General features: G+C 42.1%; 1 protein-coding gene across 2 annotated transcripts; it reads right to left on the bottom strand.

Annotated features, from left to right (window-relative positions):
• Positions 1-199: 199 nt before the first annotated feature.
• MED18 (mediator complex subunit 18) lies at positions 200-5,230 on the bottom strand. 2 transcript variants are annotated; one of them, XM_061148358.1, is made up of 3 exons: positions 5,025-5,230; positions 4,090-4,233; positions 200-1,093 (listed from the first exon to the last, which is right to left on the bottom strand). In XM_061148358.1, exons 2-3 carry the CDS (start codon positions 4,160-4,162, stop codon positions 540-542), a joined length of 627 nt encoding a protein of 208 aa, XP_061004341.1. In that variant the 5' UTR covers positions 4,163-4,233; positions 5,025-5,230; the 3' UTR covers positions 200-539. The 2 variants fall into 2 exon arrangements, with proteins under 2 accessions (XP_061004341.1, XP_061004343.1); XM_061148360.1 differs by having other exon boundaries at positions 5,154-5,178.
• Positions 5,231-19,562: the final 14,332 nt, after the last annotated feature.

The following is a 19,562-nucleotide window of genomic DNA, read 5'->3' as shown; positions in this document are numbered from 1 at the left end:
TAGGATTATACGTTATCTTTCTTATTTTTGTCTGTATTTAATTTTTTTCAACAACAAACACATGTTACTCGTACAAAAGGTAAAAGTTATCTATCATCTACCAGATTTAAACAAAACACTGTCATATATTTGCTCCAGTTGGTAATGAGTCCATCCCAAATTAGTAGGGTAGTACAGTAAAAAAATCAGAATATAGGCATTTCTCCTTACAGCTTTTATTACTGCACAATACAAACTTGGTTTCTATTTTACAAACCTTATACACAAAAAGTTTTCTTCCCGAAAACTACTTTATTCCAGTTTCCCCTCTTTCTGCAGAAGGATGATCTAGATTCTCTATGTTATTCTTAGCGTTTAAGTTAGAAAGGCTGTCACAAAAGTGAACTGGCCATATGAGGAAACCAGGGCAAAGAACCAACTGAGTTCTCACTGTCTTCCATCCTGAGGGAAGAATACATGGCTGGCAGTGGTGAAATGGGGCTAACATCTTTTCTTGTAACAGCTGAGAACCAGCCCCAGTGGTGGACAGACTGTCTTAGTCACATGAGCCTTTTGGGGTCTATTTTCTCTAGGTGAACCAGAGGTTTCAGCTGCTCCGCAAAGTTCCTCATGTCATCAGAGACCACGTCCTGCCCAGCTGGTGCAACAACACTTAGTTCCACGAGATAGGACAGTGACAAGGCCTCAGTGTTTTCCGTGTTCCCTGGCACCAGGATGCGGAAGACCTTGTACACCACGATCTTCATGATGCCTTTCCGGAACAAGTGTCCCCTGGCAACAAACTCGTGGTCCATGCGAAAGCCCATCTCCATGAGGAAGTCAGTGAGGTTCTCAGATGTTGCAATGTCCACGCAGTTACGCACCAGGGCATGGCGGTTCTTGTCTCCCATCTCTGGCTGCCCCAGGTAGCGAAGATGCCAGGGTGCCCCTGTCCTATCCAGAGAGCGTCGGGCCCTTAGAACAAATGGACTCGCCTGCTGGCCCTTAAGGAGGAATACCATCTCGTGGTCAACAAAAGTCTCGGGTTCCATGTTGTCACATAAACCACGAAGGCGGTGGATGAGGCTTTCCAAGCTGTGATCTAAAACACTTCCTGAAGAAGCAAAAAAGCACTATTGAGTTCCATCTTTCATTTTGCGTAATGGAATTAGTGAAAGATTGAAAAAAAAAATGAAAAACCAAAATAATGTAGTGCAGTGTTTTGTAAACCACAGGTCCAATATATGAGATTTTAGAGGGGTTACCCTGCCAAGATCTTATATAACAAGTTAATCTCTTTTCAATTTTTTGCACTGTCTTATTTGGTACTAGAAGTTAGGCCTTGTTTAGTAATGCTAATCTCTAGCAGACTTTGGGGTTTAACAGGCAACAGTATCTACCTAGAATAATTATTTTATTCTATTCTAAAATAATATATATATTATTTTACATAAGACAAAAAATAACAAATAAAACAATATGTGTGTGTGTGTTAGTTGCTCAGTTGTGTCTGACTCTGCAACCCCACAGACTGTGGCCTGCCAGGCTCCTCTGTCCATGGGATTTTCCAGGCAAGAATACTTGAGTGGGCGGCCATTTCCTTCTCCAATAAAATAGAATATTTCCCTCCAATCTCTTTTCACTTTCCTGGTTTATTTTTCTTTAGCCTAGCACCTCAATTCTTTAGTCATCTTTCAACATATCAAATATGTATTAACTTTTTAATCATCTTTCTTTCTCTACTGCTGATACTCCAATGCTATGAACATATTCCTTTATTGACTAAATCTGTTAAAGTAAATAAAAATATATTACTGTAACTACAGTAAATATTGACAGCAGCACCCAAATGACTAAATTTTTGGAAAAGCAAGAGTGGGTCCCAGTTATCATAGGACAGATCATGGGAGTAGAGAGTGGGTCCTACATTCAGAACAGTGTCAAAAAAAAAAAAAAAAAGAACAGTGTCAGACATGTTTTTTTATTCTTCAAACATTTAAGGAGCTTTGTAAATGCTGGTCACATACTTACACTTACTGAATGGCACCATTCTAAGAAGTAGGGGCCTAGTCTGCCCAGAGATTATAGTTTAGTGGGGGAAACAAAAATAAATAAATAAGTAAACCAATGAAGAAGCGATAAACGGGATATGAAATAGAGAGCAACTGGTAGGGGTGCGGAAGAGGAGACCTCTTTGAGGGCTTGGAGTAGTCAGAGAAGGTCTTCACAGGAATGACAACTGAGCTGAGGCCTGAGGGATAAAAATGAGATGGCTATTTGAAGGGCTGGAACAAACAACAGAGGCTGGGTGATCAGAGGTAGGAAAGAGCTTGGGGAACACAAAGAAATGAAAGGATCTCAGTGTGGCTGAAGTATGGCAAGCAAGATGGAAGATGATCATGAAATGAGTATTTGGGATGGGCCACAGCATGCAGGCCTTATTTGCCGCCTGTACTAAAGGCTGTATTTTATTGTAAGGCCACTGGGCAGTTATTAGCGCCAGACTTTATTATCCACGCAACAAGGAAAGATATGACTGGATTTACAATTTAAAAAGATCATTCCAGGAAAACTGGTATGGACGCTTCAACCAGACAGGGTCATGTGAAAAAAAGTAGGAGTGAGGGGAGGTGAGTCCAAGTTAAAAGAGGCTTAAGAGACACAGTTTTCATATGTAATGCATGAGACGATATTATGTCCTGGATCAAAACAGAAGATGGAGGAAACTTTTGAATATGAATTAGACATTAGATGATATTAAAAATATACTATGAATATTTCAGGTAATAATGATAGTATTGGGGTTATTAAGGAAAATACTCTTGCTTTTTTAGAGACGTATACTGAAAGTGTTTGGGGGTAAAATGTTACGAGATCTGAAACCGTCTTCAAAAACAGCAAAAGGAAAAAGATAAAGCAAATATGGCAAAAGGACAGGAACTGAAATCTAGATGACTAGATCTAGAAATCTAAGCTGACTGTTCACAGGAATTCCCTGGTCATCCAGTGGTTAGGACTTGGTGCTCCCAATGCAGGGGACCCAGGTTTCATCCCTGGTCCAGGAACTAAGATCCTGCATGCCATCAGGAATGACCAAATTAAAAAATAATAATAGAAATGGAGTGTTAACTATACTAGTCTCTATTTTCTTTTCTCTGAGATTGATTCCTGAATGCATGGCTTAAGCAACTGATGACTGACAGTGGCACTGAGGGAAAGACTGAAGGAGAGGCAGCTTGAGGACTGAAATTAACAAGCCTACTTTGTTCATAGTAAGTTACTAAATGGATGATCTGAATTAAAGTCTAAAGTCTTCCACTAAAGATTAAACGACCTGAAAATCATAACCCTCTTGGGGTCTTGAGTTTTCTCATCTGGGAAAGTTACTTCATTTCTATTTCCTGATCTATAATTTGGAACTAATAACACTATCATAATATTACCATATGATCTGTTAATCTCACTTCTGGGCATTCACTCTTAAAGAATTCAAAGCAGGATCTTGAAGATGTATGTGCACACTCATGTTCACTGAACATTATCTATGATAACCATTTAGGTAGAAGCAATCCAAATGTCTGTCAGAGAAATGGATAAAGAAAATGTGGTACATACAGACAATGGAACATTATTCAGATTTTTAAAAGGAGATTCTCTCACATGCTAAACGGTTAACATTGAGGACATTATACTAAGTGAAATAAGCCAGTCATAAAAAGATAAACACTGAATGCTTCCACTCCTATGAGGTTATCTAAAGTTGTTAAAATTAGAAACATAAAGTAGAAAGGTTGTCCCCAAGGCCTGGGGGGAGGGGAAACGAGGAATTACTGTTTAACAGGAATAGCATTTCAATTCTGCAAGATGAAAAAGTTCTAGAGATTAGCTATACAACAATGTGAAATATTTAACACTACTGAACTGTATGTTTAAAAATGTTTGATATGGTAAACTTAATGTTATGTATTTGTGACCATAATTAAAAGTAAATTGGGAAATAAAAGGGTGCCAGAAATTATGCAGGTAGCCTTTACATAACAGCCTCTCATCTCCAGGAAAGCAGAATAGAAAAGAGGAAAACAGGTGATTCAAGCTCCCTAGCTCACTTACCCTGCAGCAGGTACTCCATCATGTTAATGGTGCCCCCCGTGACAGGCATCATTGTGACTGGAGGTGCCTCCATGTTTATCTGTTTAAGTTGAAAACGACAAAACTAGATTTGGAGTCCCCAGTCAGGTAAAGCACAGGATACACCTGGAGAAGAGTTATACTTGTTAATACATGGGAGAGGCAGAAAGACACCAGATCTGCTTGGGTCATTGGCCTGGACACGAAGATTCATTCATCCACACCTTCAAAACTTTTTTAGTAACTGCTATAGGTCAGTTTCAGGTGATCCACAAATACACAAAGGAGGCCTGATCATGGAGTTACAGCATAATCTTCCAGTCTCAAGGTCTGAAACCCTTCAATGGTTTTCTGTGCACCCTGGGACTCAATGTCTTTCTTCTAAAATGAGGCCACGATATTAACCCCCAAGGCTTTGTGGCTCAGATGACATAATGGACCTGCAATTAAAGACTGAAAGGTGACTTAAGGACTCTCGTATGCCCTTCAATTTATAGATGAGGATATTGAGGCTTGGGGAGGAGGCTAAGGACACACAATAGGTCGGTGGCAGAACCTAGGCCAGACTAAAATCTAGGCGTTCCACCTCTCTGAAAACCTTTTAAAGAGATTGAAGCGAAAGCGCGAAGTTCTTTCCATTGATGCTTTGTGTTAGTCGTTCAGTCGTGTCCGACTCTTTGTGACCCCATGGACTTAGCCCGCTAGGCTCCTCTGGCCATGGGACTTTCCAGGCAAGGATACTGGAGTGCGTTGCCCTTTCCTTCTCCAGGGGATCTTCCCAATACAGGGATCAAACCCGGGTCTCCTGCATTGCAGGCGGATACTTTACCGTCTGAGTTTACTAGGGAAGCCCCAGTGATGCTTTAGGGCCCTCTAAGTCCAGCATCAAAACGTGCCCATTTACACCAAAAACACACCTCCGCGAGAGCGTTCCAGCCTCTTCCAGCAAAGCGGGGGACCGTATTCACCCAAGCGCCTCCGAGCAACAATCACCACCCCCAGCTCTAAACTTGAAAACCCCTTATGTAGTGCAACACTTCTCTCGCCTCTTCCCACTTCTGGCAAAAACCTTTCGTCGCGCAAACCTCGACACCGCCACTCTGCGACGTAAGGGTGCCGAGAGGACATAAAAGTAACTTCCGCTGTACGGCAAGCAGGAGCGCATGCGCAAACAGCGCGCTGCACGGAAGATGGCGGCCTCCTTAGGAGCGGTCCTTTGGGAGAGTCAGGAGGCATTGACGTCATAGGCCGTCCTCTAGGAAAATATTTTTTTTCAACTGTGAAGACCTGGACGTGTTTTTGTCCAAGAAATCTCTTGGACCTGAAAGGACGAAGAGACCCTGCGGAAGAGAGTTTCAGAAAAAGAGGAGAGATTGTTGTAAAACAGAAACTTATTGGGGTTGGTTATCTGAAGAGAGAATTTCCCCGGTGGCTCAGCGGTAAAGAATCTGCTTGCAGGAGACACAGAAGCCTCTGATTGGATCCCTGGGTCGGGAAGATACCCTGGAGGAGGGCATGGCAACCCATTCCAGTATTCTTGCCTACAGAATCCCATGGACAGAGTGTCTGGCTACAGTCCATAGGGTCAAATAGTACGCAGGACTGAAGCGACTGAGTACGCACCCGCACGGAAACTGTTCAGAACCGTGAGGGAGCTCAGCAATACATTTAATATTTGTTCACTCTTCTGTGTTTGTTTTACTTCAATACAAAAATATTGGGAGATAAATAAATTCTATGAGTATTTACCTAACACTGTTTATGTGGCAAGGACATAAAGTACAGGCAAAGAGTGAGATCCCCGACTGCCCAGCACGACTCCTCCTTTGAGGCGCGAGGGGTTCACTCAGAGCAGCTCCCGCTCCTAAAGGAGAGCTGCGCGTGGAGAGTTTTGGTCTTCATCTGGCCCCTCCCCCCGGTCGGGGGGCGGGGGCGGGGTGGGGCCCACCTGCGCCTCCTGGGGGGCGTGCAGCCCGCCGCAGTGGGACTCAGTCTAACCACAGCCGCCGCCACCCCTTACATCACTTTGGCTTCTGATGTTTTCATTTCCGTTGCTGCTTCTGCGTTAAAGTCATCTTATTGCCTGTCCATTTGTAGACAGGACAAGGTCACTCGAATAGATAAGGAGTCGAGCTCAGAGTGGGCTTCCCTGGTGGCTCAGACGGTAAAACGTCTGATCCCCTGGAGAAGGAAATGGCAACCCACTCCAGTACTCTTGCCTGGAAAATTCCATGGACAGAGGAGCCTCGTAGGCTACAGTCTATGGGATCGCAAAGAGTCGGACACTACTGAGCAACTTCACTCACTCGCGCTCAGAGTAGGTCAAAGGTACACACATGTTGGGAGCGGGGATCAAAACAGAAGGAGGGTTGCCAAGTACAGCCAGGGCTAGGTGTTCACTATGTATACTTAATAAAGGCCAGAATCTCATCTATCTCTGGTGGGCGGGTCTGTTGGTTTCACTGGATCTAATTCAACCGGATCCAAACCAGTTTCATGAAATAAAACACTCTGGACTTCGGTGGCCACTGTTCCCATCAAGAAAGGATGGTCCCGTTTGGAAGTAAACATGCTGGAGAGCTGTAAACACCACAAACCTAAATACAGGTCACAAGGCTGAAACTGAGCCTAATTAGACCTGAAACCAAAGAAAAGAATTCGGCTTCTCCAGCTGGCTCTCCTATGGACTTTTGATGGTTTATTGCAGCTGGATTACAGGCACTTCCGAAGGTACTGAGAGTCCTGTGGTGAGTCTTCCAGGAAGTTCTGGATAAGAAGCACTTTCCAGACTTCAAGACGGCAGAAGAGAAGTGCGAGTCAACTTTGAGTCAAGCTCAAAGGTAGTAGATCCAGGGACTGACAGATTAACCTCCTAAAAGTGACAAGAACAGTGGGAAAAACTAGCTGTTCTGCCCCAAGGGTGAGGAAAAATGTCTCAAATTGCAAACACTTATGTCTATGTTGTCCCAAGAGACTTCATCGATTTTCAATCAAATCATGACAAAGACACCAAGGCATAGATTCTTCATTTGAGAAGGCCAGTTGGAGGATAAGGTGTGGAGAACTGTGGAAAAACACCCTTTATCCTTTGATTCTCTGCAGAAAGAACACCAGTTACAGGAAGAAGAGAGAACTGCGGACAGGTGAGGTGCCCTTCAGGTTCAAGGTGCACCCGTTGCCTTAATTTGTCATCCTTAATCTGCTAGAGAAGAAGGTGAAGGATACAATCAAGCCTGAGCCTTTCTGCCTGGAGACAGAAGAGGGGCCCTGAAGGCCCAGATTGAGAATCACCAGCTGGAGGAAGAACTAAAATGGCAGAAAGCAGCAGCTTGCTTCGAGGCTAGTCCAAACACCACCATCTACCTCAAGCCCTTTTGTGGGGAAAGAGCAAATTAGCCAAGATGGCGTGGTCAGGCCCTTTCTCTCTTGCCCCACATTTTGTAAATAATGATTATGTAACATCTGAGCTCATTTATAGCACTGTGCATGCGCATCAGGAGATACTTGCTTCGTCAAGGGCTACTGTTTTTCTTTAAGCATATATGAGCTTTACCTGGAAAGCCCTGGCGGGCTATGTTATGGTTATTTGAAGTTATGGCTGATGCTATGGCTGCTTCGTCAGCCAGGAGAGAGACTACATTATGTTACATTATGGCTGTGTTATGGCTTCCTTATGGTTCGGTTAGGTTATGTGATGTTATGACTGCTGCTACGGCTGCTGTGTCAGCCAGGAGAGAATTAAAGGTGTCTGCAGTTCCTACTGTTCCTTGCATCTTCTTCCAGCCTCTTAGCTCGTGTCTTGCCTACCCTGGATTCAAAGAGTAGTGCAGCACAGTGAGACACAGGCTGTAGCTCACCAGGCTCCTCTATCCGTGGAATTTTCCAGGCAAGAATACTGGAGGGGGTTGCCATTTCCTACTCTAGGGGATATTTCCGACCCAGGAATTGAACTTGTGTCTCCTGTGTCTTCTGCACTGGCAGGCGGATTCTTTACCACTGAGCCCACCTGGGAAGTGCCTGCTAACCATTGGACTGCCAGGGAATTCCCTTTTTAAACATTTTTTAAATGACATTTACTCAAATTTTAGCTGGCATTTCAGAAGTGGCATTAAAAAAAGAATGAGTAAGACATGGGTAAACAATATGGTAAAACTTGGACAAAGGCTCAGGAGTTATAGGGGTGGGTTTCTGTATAAGGATGTGAGGCCTGGCGCTTGGAATGGAGCTTGCTTCTGTCTGTTGTCGCTACCCAGCTGTGCAGCCTTGGGCAATTCACTTCCCCTCTCTGAGCCTCAGCTTCCTTTTTTATAAAATAGAGTTAAAAATAGTACTTTCTTAAGCGGGGGAGGTTGTAAAAATAAAATGAGATGTTTATGAAACACAGCATAGAGCCTGGCTTATTGTAAGCAATCAATAAGTGATAGCTATTATTATTACACTTTATATCTCTCATTTGAGCAAACGCATTCTATCTTAATGAATATATTTTGTGCATGTCTCATCCCCCAAAGTAGATTATAAACATCTTGAAGGGAGGAATCATGCATTTCCTTTTATATATTTGTGTCTTAGACAGCTCAGGCTGCTGTAACAAAATATAAACAAAATGGCTTATGAACAACAGAAATTTATTTTACATAGTTCCAGAGGGTGGAAATCTGAACTTAGGGTTCCAACATGGTTGGGTTCTGATGAGCGCCCTCTTAAGGTTGCAGCTTGCCAACTTCTCCTTGTAACCTCACAAGGTGAAGACCAGAGAAAACTCCCTCTGGACTCCCATTAAGAGCACTAGTCCCTTTCACGAGGGCCCTTCCTCTTGACCTCATCTAACCCTAGCCATTTCTCAAAGGCCCTTCCTCCTGATACTGTCACATTGGGTAGTAGGGTTTCACCATAAGGATTTGGTGAGGGGGGACACAAAAATCTGTCTACAACAATGTACTTTATGGTAGTGGGTGTTCAAAAATGTTGTTGAACACATCAAAATGACTACCAATTATTGAACAGTTGCTATACATAACTTTATATTGTATGTGTGTAAATATGTCAAATACCTCCCAAAGGTAGCTATTACCATCTCCATTTTACAGAGGAGGAAAAAAAAAGAGGTTCAGAGAGGTGAAGTGACTTGCCCAAAGCTGAATCGCCAGCAAATGGCAGGACTCAGATTCAAGCTCAGTTCTTTCACTTATAAACCTGTCTCTTTACCATGCCTCCCTCTGAATTCATGGGCTCTTTCTCCACAGTGAATTTCCTCAATTATTAACAATTAATGGCACCAAAGAAGGAGAAAACGTCCTACATTAATGCTTCCTAGCCCATCACTAGACTGGGCTCCAAGGAGTAAGACTAGTTCTTGGCCAGTCTTCATCAGAACAGCAGGCCATCAACATGGATTGCAGGGCACACTTACCCATACACAATTCCTTCATCAATTTTCTCAAATAGTCTGATATAAATGGACAGATCTGTCTTTCTGTTATCTGGAATGCTAGGATATCAACCTTAGTGTTACAAATGAGTTAATTTCCCTAGGAAAAGCTGCTTCCTGTGTGCATAGCCCTCAGGAAAATGTATAACTGTTCTTTTCAACCTAGTTGTGTCCAGCATCCTTATAAGTTCATGCCACTCCTCAGAGTAAAAACCAAAGTTCTCACCATGCCTACACGATCTGCCCTCGTCACCTGTTACCTCTCTGACCATTTCCATCTGTGTGTGTCCCCGCCCCATCCTCTCAGCCCCAATCACACTATTCTCATTGGTCTTGCTTGATCATGTCAAGGAGGCTCCTGTCTTAATTGTGGTACAGTCAATCCGGAGCACTCCTTTTCTACTGGACTGCAGGATTCACTCCCTTGTTTCCTTTTGGTCTCTTCTCACATCTTTACTAGGCATGCCTTCCCTGATCACCTATTTCAAACTGTAATCCACTATCCACCCTGTATTCCCTCACACCCTGTTGTATTTTTCCTCACAGGACATTTGACTAGGTGATGTACTGCCTATTTACCAATTTATTTGTTTATTTGCTCCTCTCCCCATTAAAATCACAAGTTCCATGAAAGCAGGGTTTTATTTACTGCAGTATTCCCAGCTCCCAGAATAATGCCTGGCATAGTGCATACACTTAATAAATACTACTTTTATTGAGAGAATGATTTGAAGAGAACAGAGGTTACCAGAGGGGTTATTAAATGCTTTTCTTGGTCTCCTAGATTTAGTCCACCCTGAATTCAGCAGGAGAACCTAAGTCCTTAAATTCCAAACTGGGAACACTGCATCTTTCTTCTAGATATGTGTTGTCTAATATGACAGCAGTAAACCACATGTGGTTATTAACCACTTGAAAAGTGCCTAGTTCAAATTGATTTAAGCTCTCAGTGTAAGATACACATTGGATTTTGAAGACTTACTATGAACAATATCGATAATTTTATATATTGATTACATGTTAAGATGATATTTTGGATATTTAGAGTTTAATAAAATATATGATTAAATTTAATTTCACTGGTTTCTCATTATTTTTTACAATGTGGCTAGAATATTAAAAATTGTACATGTGACTCATTCTATTCATATTGGACAGCACTGCTGTAGGATCTAGATTTGAAGATATGGGTTTAAAGCCTGACTGATCTAGGTTTGAATCTTGACTACTGTTTACATGGCCTTAGGCATGTTATTTACATTCCTAGGCCTTCAGCAGTGCCTGGCACATACTGTATATTGTAGGTATGCAATGAATCAGAGCTATCATTAGGAGAATGGTTTAGGAACTGCGGAATGTTTAATTTGGAAAAGACTTGAGAGGAAATAACATATGTCCTCAAACACATAAAATTATAACAAAGCCAGCAAGGAAAGAGTATAGAGGAAGAGGAGGGAAATAGCTTACTTTTATTGAGCATCAGGTGTCATATACTTTATACTCATATATCTAATTTAAACCTCACAACAATGGTACTTTAATCCACTTAATAAATAAGGGAACAGAAACTAAGTTATTTGCTAATAACTGGTAGAGTCAGGATTACAACCCAGATCTGTCTGCCTCCAGAGATTTTGTCCTGAGCTTATTGTCCTGAGCTGCTCTGGATCCTAAGAAAAATTTATTTTGTGTAGTTCCAGAGGACAGGACTAGAAATGATGGGGAAAAATTATAGACAGATTTTGGCACCATGTAAGGAACAATTGGTCACAGTGATGATGTTTAGTAATGAAAAGGTCTGCTTGGATAAGTAAATTCCTTTCCAGTGGAAATATTGAAGCTGAGATTGTGGTAGAAAGAATTCTTGCCTGGAGTGGCAGATTGAACTCTTATATTGCTTTGATTCTTGGACAATAGCCACTGTTAAGCCACAGCATTTACTTAAAAACAGTTTTAAGCAGTTGAGAAACACCTCCATATACAAGCACATATGTATTAAAAGACAAAGTCTGACAAATATAGACACAAAGTACATCTTAGAGTTGAAAAAATAAGATAGTTGAAACTTATGATTTCATAATTTATAGAGAACACCTAGCTTTAGTAATTCTTCCCCTCTGGATTTTTTTTTCTATTATGAAAACACCGACATCATTATTAATAGTAACCATCATGAGCAAAACACCCAATGACAAATAATAAATAATACAATTCTGGCTCTAAAGGTGTTTGGTTTGCAGAGAGACAGGTAAAACGCCCCAGGTTATTTTGTGCCTAGTATTCTTCATTGGCTGCTGACTCAAGAGTTCACCTTCTTACCCCACCCTCGTATGACAGGCAGCATCAGCCAATTCAACCTCTTAAATCTTAAGGCGGGGACCTAAGAAAGTCTGTTGCAGAAGAGTAATTGGCCTATTTACTTGCTGCTTTCCACTTAACCCGGTCAACCCAACCCCAGCCTCTGGTTGACCAGGTGTCAAGGTGCCTCAAGGGGATAGGCTATAATAGTTAATGTATTACACATATCCATAAAAGATTAAAGATTAGCTCTGTTTTAGCTGAACTGTAACTGTCTGTTTGGGTTTCTCCCCTCTCAGGTCTGCGTGGGGAAGTCAGTGTTGTTTTCTGTCTGAGGATAATTAACCCACTGGGTCTCAGATTTCCTAGACAGAGGCCCCTTTAGTGTGGGCTTACTGTGTAGTGTACCACACTCCGGGGTAAGCACTTTCAGTGGATCCGGATCACTCATTTACTCCCCACACCTGCCTTCTGAAGCAGGTGGTGTTCTTCCAGTCTCATAGCTGCAAGAATTGTGAGTCTGCCATGTGGTATCTTTGGAAGAAAGAGTTTCAGATCCCCTAAGATTTCATCGTCATTAACCCCTTCTTTGAGTTAGAGGAGTATACACTATCAACTCAAACCGTTCCTGTAGGACACTCTGCGTATAGCCCAGAGGAGCTAAAGAAGCCCAAGGGGGATCCGTGGAGAAGAAGGAGGGCCAGGGTCAACACACTAGTGCTTAGCACACAGGATGGACCCTGGAGTCAAGCTACTTGGGTTAGAACTCTATCACTGTCTAGCCATATAAGCTTGGGCAAACGGCTTTACCTCTGTGAAGCTCATGTTCTCATCTCTCCAGTGGGGACACGCTAGCGCTTCCCTTTAAGGTTGTTGTGAGGATTGACTGATACGTTTGGCACATAGCAAGTATCAAAAATAATTTTAGCTATTCTCATTTTGATTTCAGGAGTTGGATTCTGAGTTTGTTTCTTAACCTGTAAAACAGGGAAATAATCCACTTGACAGGATTGCTATGAAGAGTACGGATGGCACATACAATGTGTTGAGCATGTAATTGGTGTTTGCAGACAGTGCCTTCAAGCAGCTTGCTTGGGGAGGCAGGGCAAAAACATTAAAAAGAGAACAAATACAAATAAAATTTTAAGGAGATCATATACGAATGCATATATGTGGAATCTGGAAAAAAGTGGTATAGAGGATCTTATTTACAAAGCAGAAATAGAGACACAGATGTAGAGAACAATTGATGGATACCATGGGGGGAAAGGGATGCGATGAACTGGGAGATTGGGATTGACTTGTATACACTATCCATACCATGTATAAAATAGATAACTAATGAAAACCTATGGTATATCGCAAGGAACTCAGCTCAGTGCTCTGTGGTGACCTAAATGAGAAGGAAATCCAAAAAAGAGAGGATATATATGTACGTATGGCTGATTCACTTTGCTCTTCAGTAGAAACTAACACAACTTTGTAAAGCAACTATACTGCAATAAAAATTTGTTTTAAAAGTTTAAAAAAATTTAAGGAGAATGACATGTCCTTATACAAACACAGCAAGGCAAGTTGTGGCATAAAGTTTAACCAATATTAATTGTGTGCCTGCTTCAGGCCAAGCATTGTACTGGGCTCTTAAAATACAAGAATAAGCAAGACCAGCAGAAACTAACATAACATTATAAAGCAACTATACTCCAATAAAAATTTTAAAGAAAGAGCAAGACAACCTAAATCCCTCCCCTGACAAGCCTACATTTTAGAGATCAAACATTACATACCATTAAAAACAGTTACAAAGAAAATAATGTGAAAAATGCATGTGATGTCAATTTTAAAAAGCCAGTTACAAAATCCTATGTATGGTGTGATTGTAGCTATATAGCCTCCAAAACATCTTTGCACAGAGGGAAAAAGAACCTCTAATGTCAACAATAATTGATTTTGGTTAATGAAGTCAGAGATTATTTTTCTTCTATTTGTCTCTGTTTTCCAAATTTTTTTTCCCAAATTTTTGATGAGCATGTGTTACCTAAAAAGCTTAAAGCAAGCCACATGTCCATCAACAGGTCAATGGATAAACAAGATGGGATATATTCATCCAATACAATAGTATTCAGCAATAAAAAGAAGAACAAAGTACTGATATATGCAACAAGATAGATGACTGTAAAAACACTCTAAGTGAAAGAAGACAAACATGAAAAAATATATAGTGTGTGATTCTATGTACAAGATATTCTGAAACATACAAACTAATCTATAGTGAAATAAATGTGATCTCTGCTTGCCTGGAGTAAGGAATGAGAAGGATTAATTGCAAAGAGACACAAGGGAACTTTTTGGGAAAATGGGAATATTCTCTTGATTGTGGTGGTGGTTACTGAGGTGTGTATATTTGTCAAAACTGATCAGGCTGTACCTTTAAATGGGCGTATTTGAATTGTATGTAAAAGTCTTGCAATAAAATTGATTAAATAATGAAAAATTTTCCAGTTTTTTTCTGGTTACAAGAGCATTCCGTGCTTATTGTAATAAATTCTGATATTTTATTTTTTAAGATTTTAAATTGTTTTTAAATTAATTAAATTATTTTAATTGGAGGGTAATTACTTTATAATATTGTGGTGGTTTCTGCCATACCTCGATATGAACCAGCCACGGGTGCACAGTTGTCCTTCCGTCCTGAACCCCCCTCCCACCTCCTGCCCCATCGCATCCCTCTGGGTTGTCCCAGAGCACCAGCTTTGAGTGTCCTGCTGAACGCATCGAACTTGCACTGGTCATCTATTTTTACATATGGTAATATACATGTTTCGATGCTATTCTTTCAAATCATGATTTTTTTTTTTTTAAGTCTTTGTTGAATTTGTTACAGTCTTGCTTCTGTTTTGATGTTTTGGCTATGAGATAGGTGCGATCTTAGCTCCACAACCAGGGATCAAACTTGCACCTCCTTGCATTGGAAGGTGAAGTCTTAACCCCTAGACCACCAGGAAAGTCCCAGAAATTCTAATATGTTAGAAAAAGTTCAAATATTTAGGCAAAGTTTACATTCTCCATCTTGAGAAATTGGAAAGTCACTGCAAATCTAAGCACAGGATTTGGTACACAATAAATACTGATTTAAAAAAAAAAAAAAAAAAACAAAGTAAAGAGAATTAACGCCATGAGGAAGCTAGGACAGTGAATAGAATGGTATACCCAGTAAGAACTACATAAATCCAGGAGATGCCCTGTGGAGGATAAGGTCCTCAGGGATGGCAGGACAGGTATGTGACCTTTATGAGATCCCCACAGGTGGGAAGGAAGTGAGACTGGAGATCAGAAGAGGTGAACTGATAAGGAATTGTATTTCACTGGCATTTCTACTTGTTCTTAGGGCTCTGGCTTCCCATTCCCTTGGGGGAAAGAGTGAGACGGTGGCAATGACAAAAATCATGATGGCAGAGAAAAGCTGAAAATAAATGAAAGAGGAAGTTGGCACAGGGTTCTCCGTATGACCAAGTCAACCGGGAGCTAATTCCCAACATCCTTGTCCTTCCTGTGACTGGCCAGTATTGTTGATTGACTGATTGCCCTTTGTGAATAGAATGGTATCAGTCAGCAATTACACACCAAGAACCCAAAGAAAGTCCCACCTTGGCATTATTTGGGGATGCAGAATGGTATAAGACTCAGGCCCCCGCTCCCACCACAGTGGGAATAAGATTACTAGTAATGACTCCTAACGTGAAGTTCACCAAGTGCTTTTCATTCGTTTCAGTCCATTCTCCCACCATCAGGGATAAGAGGTAAGAGGAGGAGATGTTCGGCAGAGGACAAAGAGACAGACACACCTCACCCATGCTGAGATGCCAACTCCACCTCCTGTAAGCCGGATGATCTCAGGCGGTGACATCCTGTCCTATGGCCATTGTGAAGATGAAAGGACGTGTGTGTGACACACCTAGCACAGTGGCATGTAACCCAGTAACTGCTGGTACTGCGGTCATCCCAATTTTACGGATAAGGACATGGCTCAATGGAAGTCATAAGAAAAACAAAACATAAGAAACAGCTGAGACTTTCTGAGAAATCTCTAGGTTGGAAGAATCATTCACTACTGTTGTCTGCTCTTCCCCTAGAATGGGCTGTTCAGGAAACAGAGACCATGCCCAAGGGGTGACTTAGGGAAAGACCTGCTGACATGAAAGCACAGGATCACAGACTTAAAGATTGTCAACTCTGGGAATCCCCTGGCTGCCCAGTGGTTAGGATTTGATGCGTTCACTGCCAGGGCCCAGGTTCAACCCCTCGTTGGGGAACTATTATCCTTCCTACAAGCCACCCGGTAGACGTGATCAACTCCCTCTCCACCACTCCACAGAATAGACAGGGAACCCAAGGCCCAGTAAGCAGAAGGGACTTGCCTAAATCACTCAGCATAGAATAGCAAGCCCTGAACCGTGACCAGACTTTACTCTTGCTCCTTCCTTCTGAACCCAAGTTCTCTCGTCATACAGACTTGGGTTCGATTCTTGACCCTGAGTAAGCTGGAGAAGAAAATGGCAACCCACTCCAGTATCATTGCCTGGAAAATCTCATGGACAGAGGAGTCTGGTGAGCTGCAGTTCATGGGGTCGCAAAGAGTCGGGCACAACTGAGTGACTAACACTAACTAACTAAACTAGCTATGGGATGTAACATCTCTGATGCTCACTGTCTACATTGGTAAAATTAAATTAAACATCTCACTGGTTTGCTATAAATATTAAATTATATGGTGCATGTGGAGTGTGCAACAATTTAAACATGTGTACATTTCCCATTTTACAGAGGAGGAAATGAGGCTTGTTGAAACTTCCCTTGGCTCAGGATTGTACCCATGGTCAAAGAGTGAGCCTAGAAGACACTGAAGAAATTTCTGGGTGAGGACTGGATGGGCACGGGGTGAGACAAGCTCTCTTGGCCCTGTCAGTGGGAACCACCTTTCTTCCCAGGAACTCAAGAAGATGCTGGCCATCCACAGTGATCTTCCCTGCCTCTGTGGCCTGCATGCATAAACAGGTTGTGAAACAACCTGGGTGGTGACTCAGCCTGGGGCCTGTTCTGCTGGTCAGTGCAGGCAGGCTGGGGTGTTTGGCTGAGCTCTGAAAGGACATCGTGTCTGACAAACATGTTGCTTGTCAAAGCCTTGACGGGAGTGCCAAGCACAGACTGTGAACTCTGGTCCCTGAGGCATCACAGATGACTGAACTGGGCTTCTTGAGATGTAGACAACATCTCCGGGTTGTTATTCTGGTCTAACAACCACCCAGGGCCGATGTCATGAAGAGGGGAACATGTTAGAAGCTGGGGAGTCCATTTCTCAAGAGGCAGCTTGATGTAGTGGCTAGGGTCTGAGCTTTTGGTGTCCACATACAGAACTAAGTTCAGATTCTGATCCTGTTTGCTATTGTCCTTGTGACCCTGGGCAGGTGGCTTACCCATGCTAGGTTTCAATGTCCATATTCTGTATAAAGCCCACCTCGCAAAATTGTCTTTTCAAGATAAAAGATGTAAGTTTCCTGAAGCATAGAAAACTTTCTGTACATTGTTATCATAATCCTGTACCCAAATCTGCCTCTTTCTCCACTCTGGACTGGAATTGCCTCCCCATCCCCTCAGCTAAGTGTTTACATTATGGTGGCCCTTTCCCACTCCACCAGAAGTGGTGAAAAAGCAATCGGTATCACTGTCACAGATACATGCCCAAGGGCAGTTGTACCATTACCTCCATGTTGATTAACTACACAAAATTAAAAGATGCTTGCTCCTTGGAAGAAAAACTATGACAAACCTCAACAGCATGTTAAGAAGCCAAGACATCACTTTGCTGACAAAGGTCCATCTAGTCAAAGCTATGGTTTTTCCAGTAATCATGTACATATGTGAGAGTTCAACCATAAAGTGGGCTGAGCACTGAAGAATGGATGCTTTTGAATTGTGGTGCTGAAGAAGACTCTTGAGAGTCCCTTGGACAGCAAGGAGATAAAACCAGTCACTCCTAAAGGAAATCAACCCTGAATATTCATTGGAAGGACTGATGCTGAAGCTGAAGCTCCAATACTTTGGCCACCTGATAGGAAGAGCCAACTCATTGGAAAAGACCCTGATGCTGGGGAAGACTGGGGGCAGGAGGAGAAGGGGGTGACAGAGGATGAGATGGTTGGATGGCATTACTAACTCAATGGATATGAGTGTGAGCAAATTCCGGGAGATAGTGAAGGATAGGGAAGCCTGGCGTGCTGCAGTTCATTGAGTTGCAAAGAGTCAGATATGACTTAGCAACTGAACAACAATTGATTACTGGATTTATTTCCTAATATTAGAAGAGAAAGAGACATTTTTAACCAAGGGATGTGGTGGGCTGAAAACTGTCCCCCAAACCATCCAGATCCTGATCTCTGGAACCTGTGAATGTTACCTCATATGGCCAGAGACTTTGTAGATGTAATTAAGTTAAGGATATTGAGATGGAGAGATTACCCAGGTATGCCTTAAATGTAATCACATGTATCCTTGGAAGAGGGAGATAGAGGAATATTTGACTGCAAAAGAGGAGTAGGCAGTGTGATGACAAAAGCAGATAGGAGTAATGTGATAGCAAGTCAAAGAACACAAGCTGCCACCAGAAGCTGGAAGAGGCAAGGAATGAATTCTTCCCTGTAGCCTCCAGGAGAAATCAGCTCTGTCAAACCTTGATTTTAGCCCCAAGCATGCGTGTGTGCTCAGTTGATTCAGTTGTGTCTGATTCTTTGCGAACCATGGACTATAGCCCACCAGGCTCCTCTGTCCATGGGATTCTCCAGGGAAGAATACTGGAGTGGGTTGCCATGCCCTCCTCCGGGGGATTTTCCTGACCCAGGGATCAAACATGCATCTCTTGTGTCTCCTGCATTAGCAGGCATGTTGTTTACCACAACTGCCACCTGGAAGGCCCCTTTAGCCCCATAAGATTAATCATTTCTGCTTTCTGCCCACCCCCCACCCCCCCCCGCCCCCAGAACTGTAAGAGTATATTTCTCTTGTTTTAAGGTACTAAGTTGCAGATCATTTGTTACAAAAGAAATAGAAAACTGATCCAAGGTTGTGATTGTCTTACTAATTATAAAAATCAATACTTGTGGCACTTGAATCTGCCTGCCAATGCAGGAGACACAGATCTGATTCCTGATCCGGGAAGATCCCACATGCCTCTGGGATCTAAGTCCATGCTCCTAAGTCCATTCTCTGCAACTACTGAGGCTGTGCCCTAGAGCCTGGGAATGCAACTACAGAAGCTCTTGTGCCCTAGAACCCATGCTCTGCAACAAGGGAAGTCACCACAATGAGATGCCTGAGCGCAACTACTAGAGTAAAGCCCATGCAGCAACAAATATCTGAAAAATAAATAAAATATTCATATTTTATAATTATATATATAAATAAAATATATAAATATATTAAATAAATAAGTAAATTTTTATTAAAAATAAAGATATTTTTAAAAAGAATAAAAAGGAAGAAAATATTGTCACATGCTACAATGTGAATCAACCTTGAAAACATGCTGAGTGAAGGAAGCTGATCACAAAAGGACTATATATTGTATGGTTCCATTTATATGAAATCAAAATAGACACATCTAGAAGAACAAAAAGTACATCAGTGGTTGCCTAGGACTGGCAGGATATGAGGGTTGAGGGGTGATGGCTAA

Source organism: Dama dama, chromosome 8 (genome assembly GCF_033118175.1).
Source record: "Dama dama isolate Ldn47 chromosome 8, ASM3311817v1, whole genome shotgun sequence".
Lineage (NCBI taxonomy): Eukaryota > Metazoa > Chordata > Mammalia > Artiodactyla > Cervidae > Dama > Dama dama.
The sequence above is the reverse complement of the archived record's forward strand: the minus strand, read 5'-3'. Positions and strand labels throughout refer to the sequence as shown.

What these genes read in the sequence shown, in the direction of transcription:
- MED18 (XM_061148358.1), bottom strand. Translation starts at nt 4,162, where the DNA reads ATGGAGGCACCTCCAGTCACAATGATGCCTGTCACGGGGGGCACCATT. An exon ending in GATGGAGTACCTGCTGCAGG is followed by an intron (nt 1,094 to 4,089) that starts GTAAGTGAGCTA and finishes TTGCTTCTTCAG; the next exon opens with GAAGTGTTTTAGATCACAGC.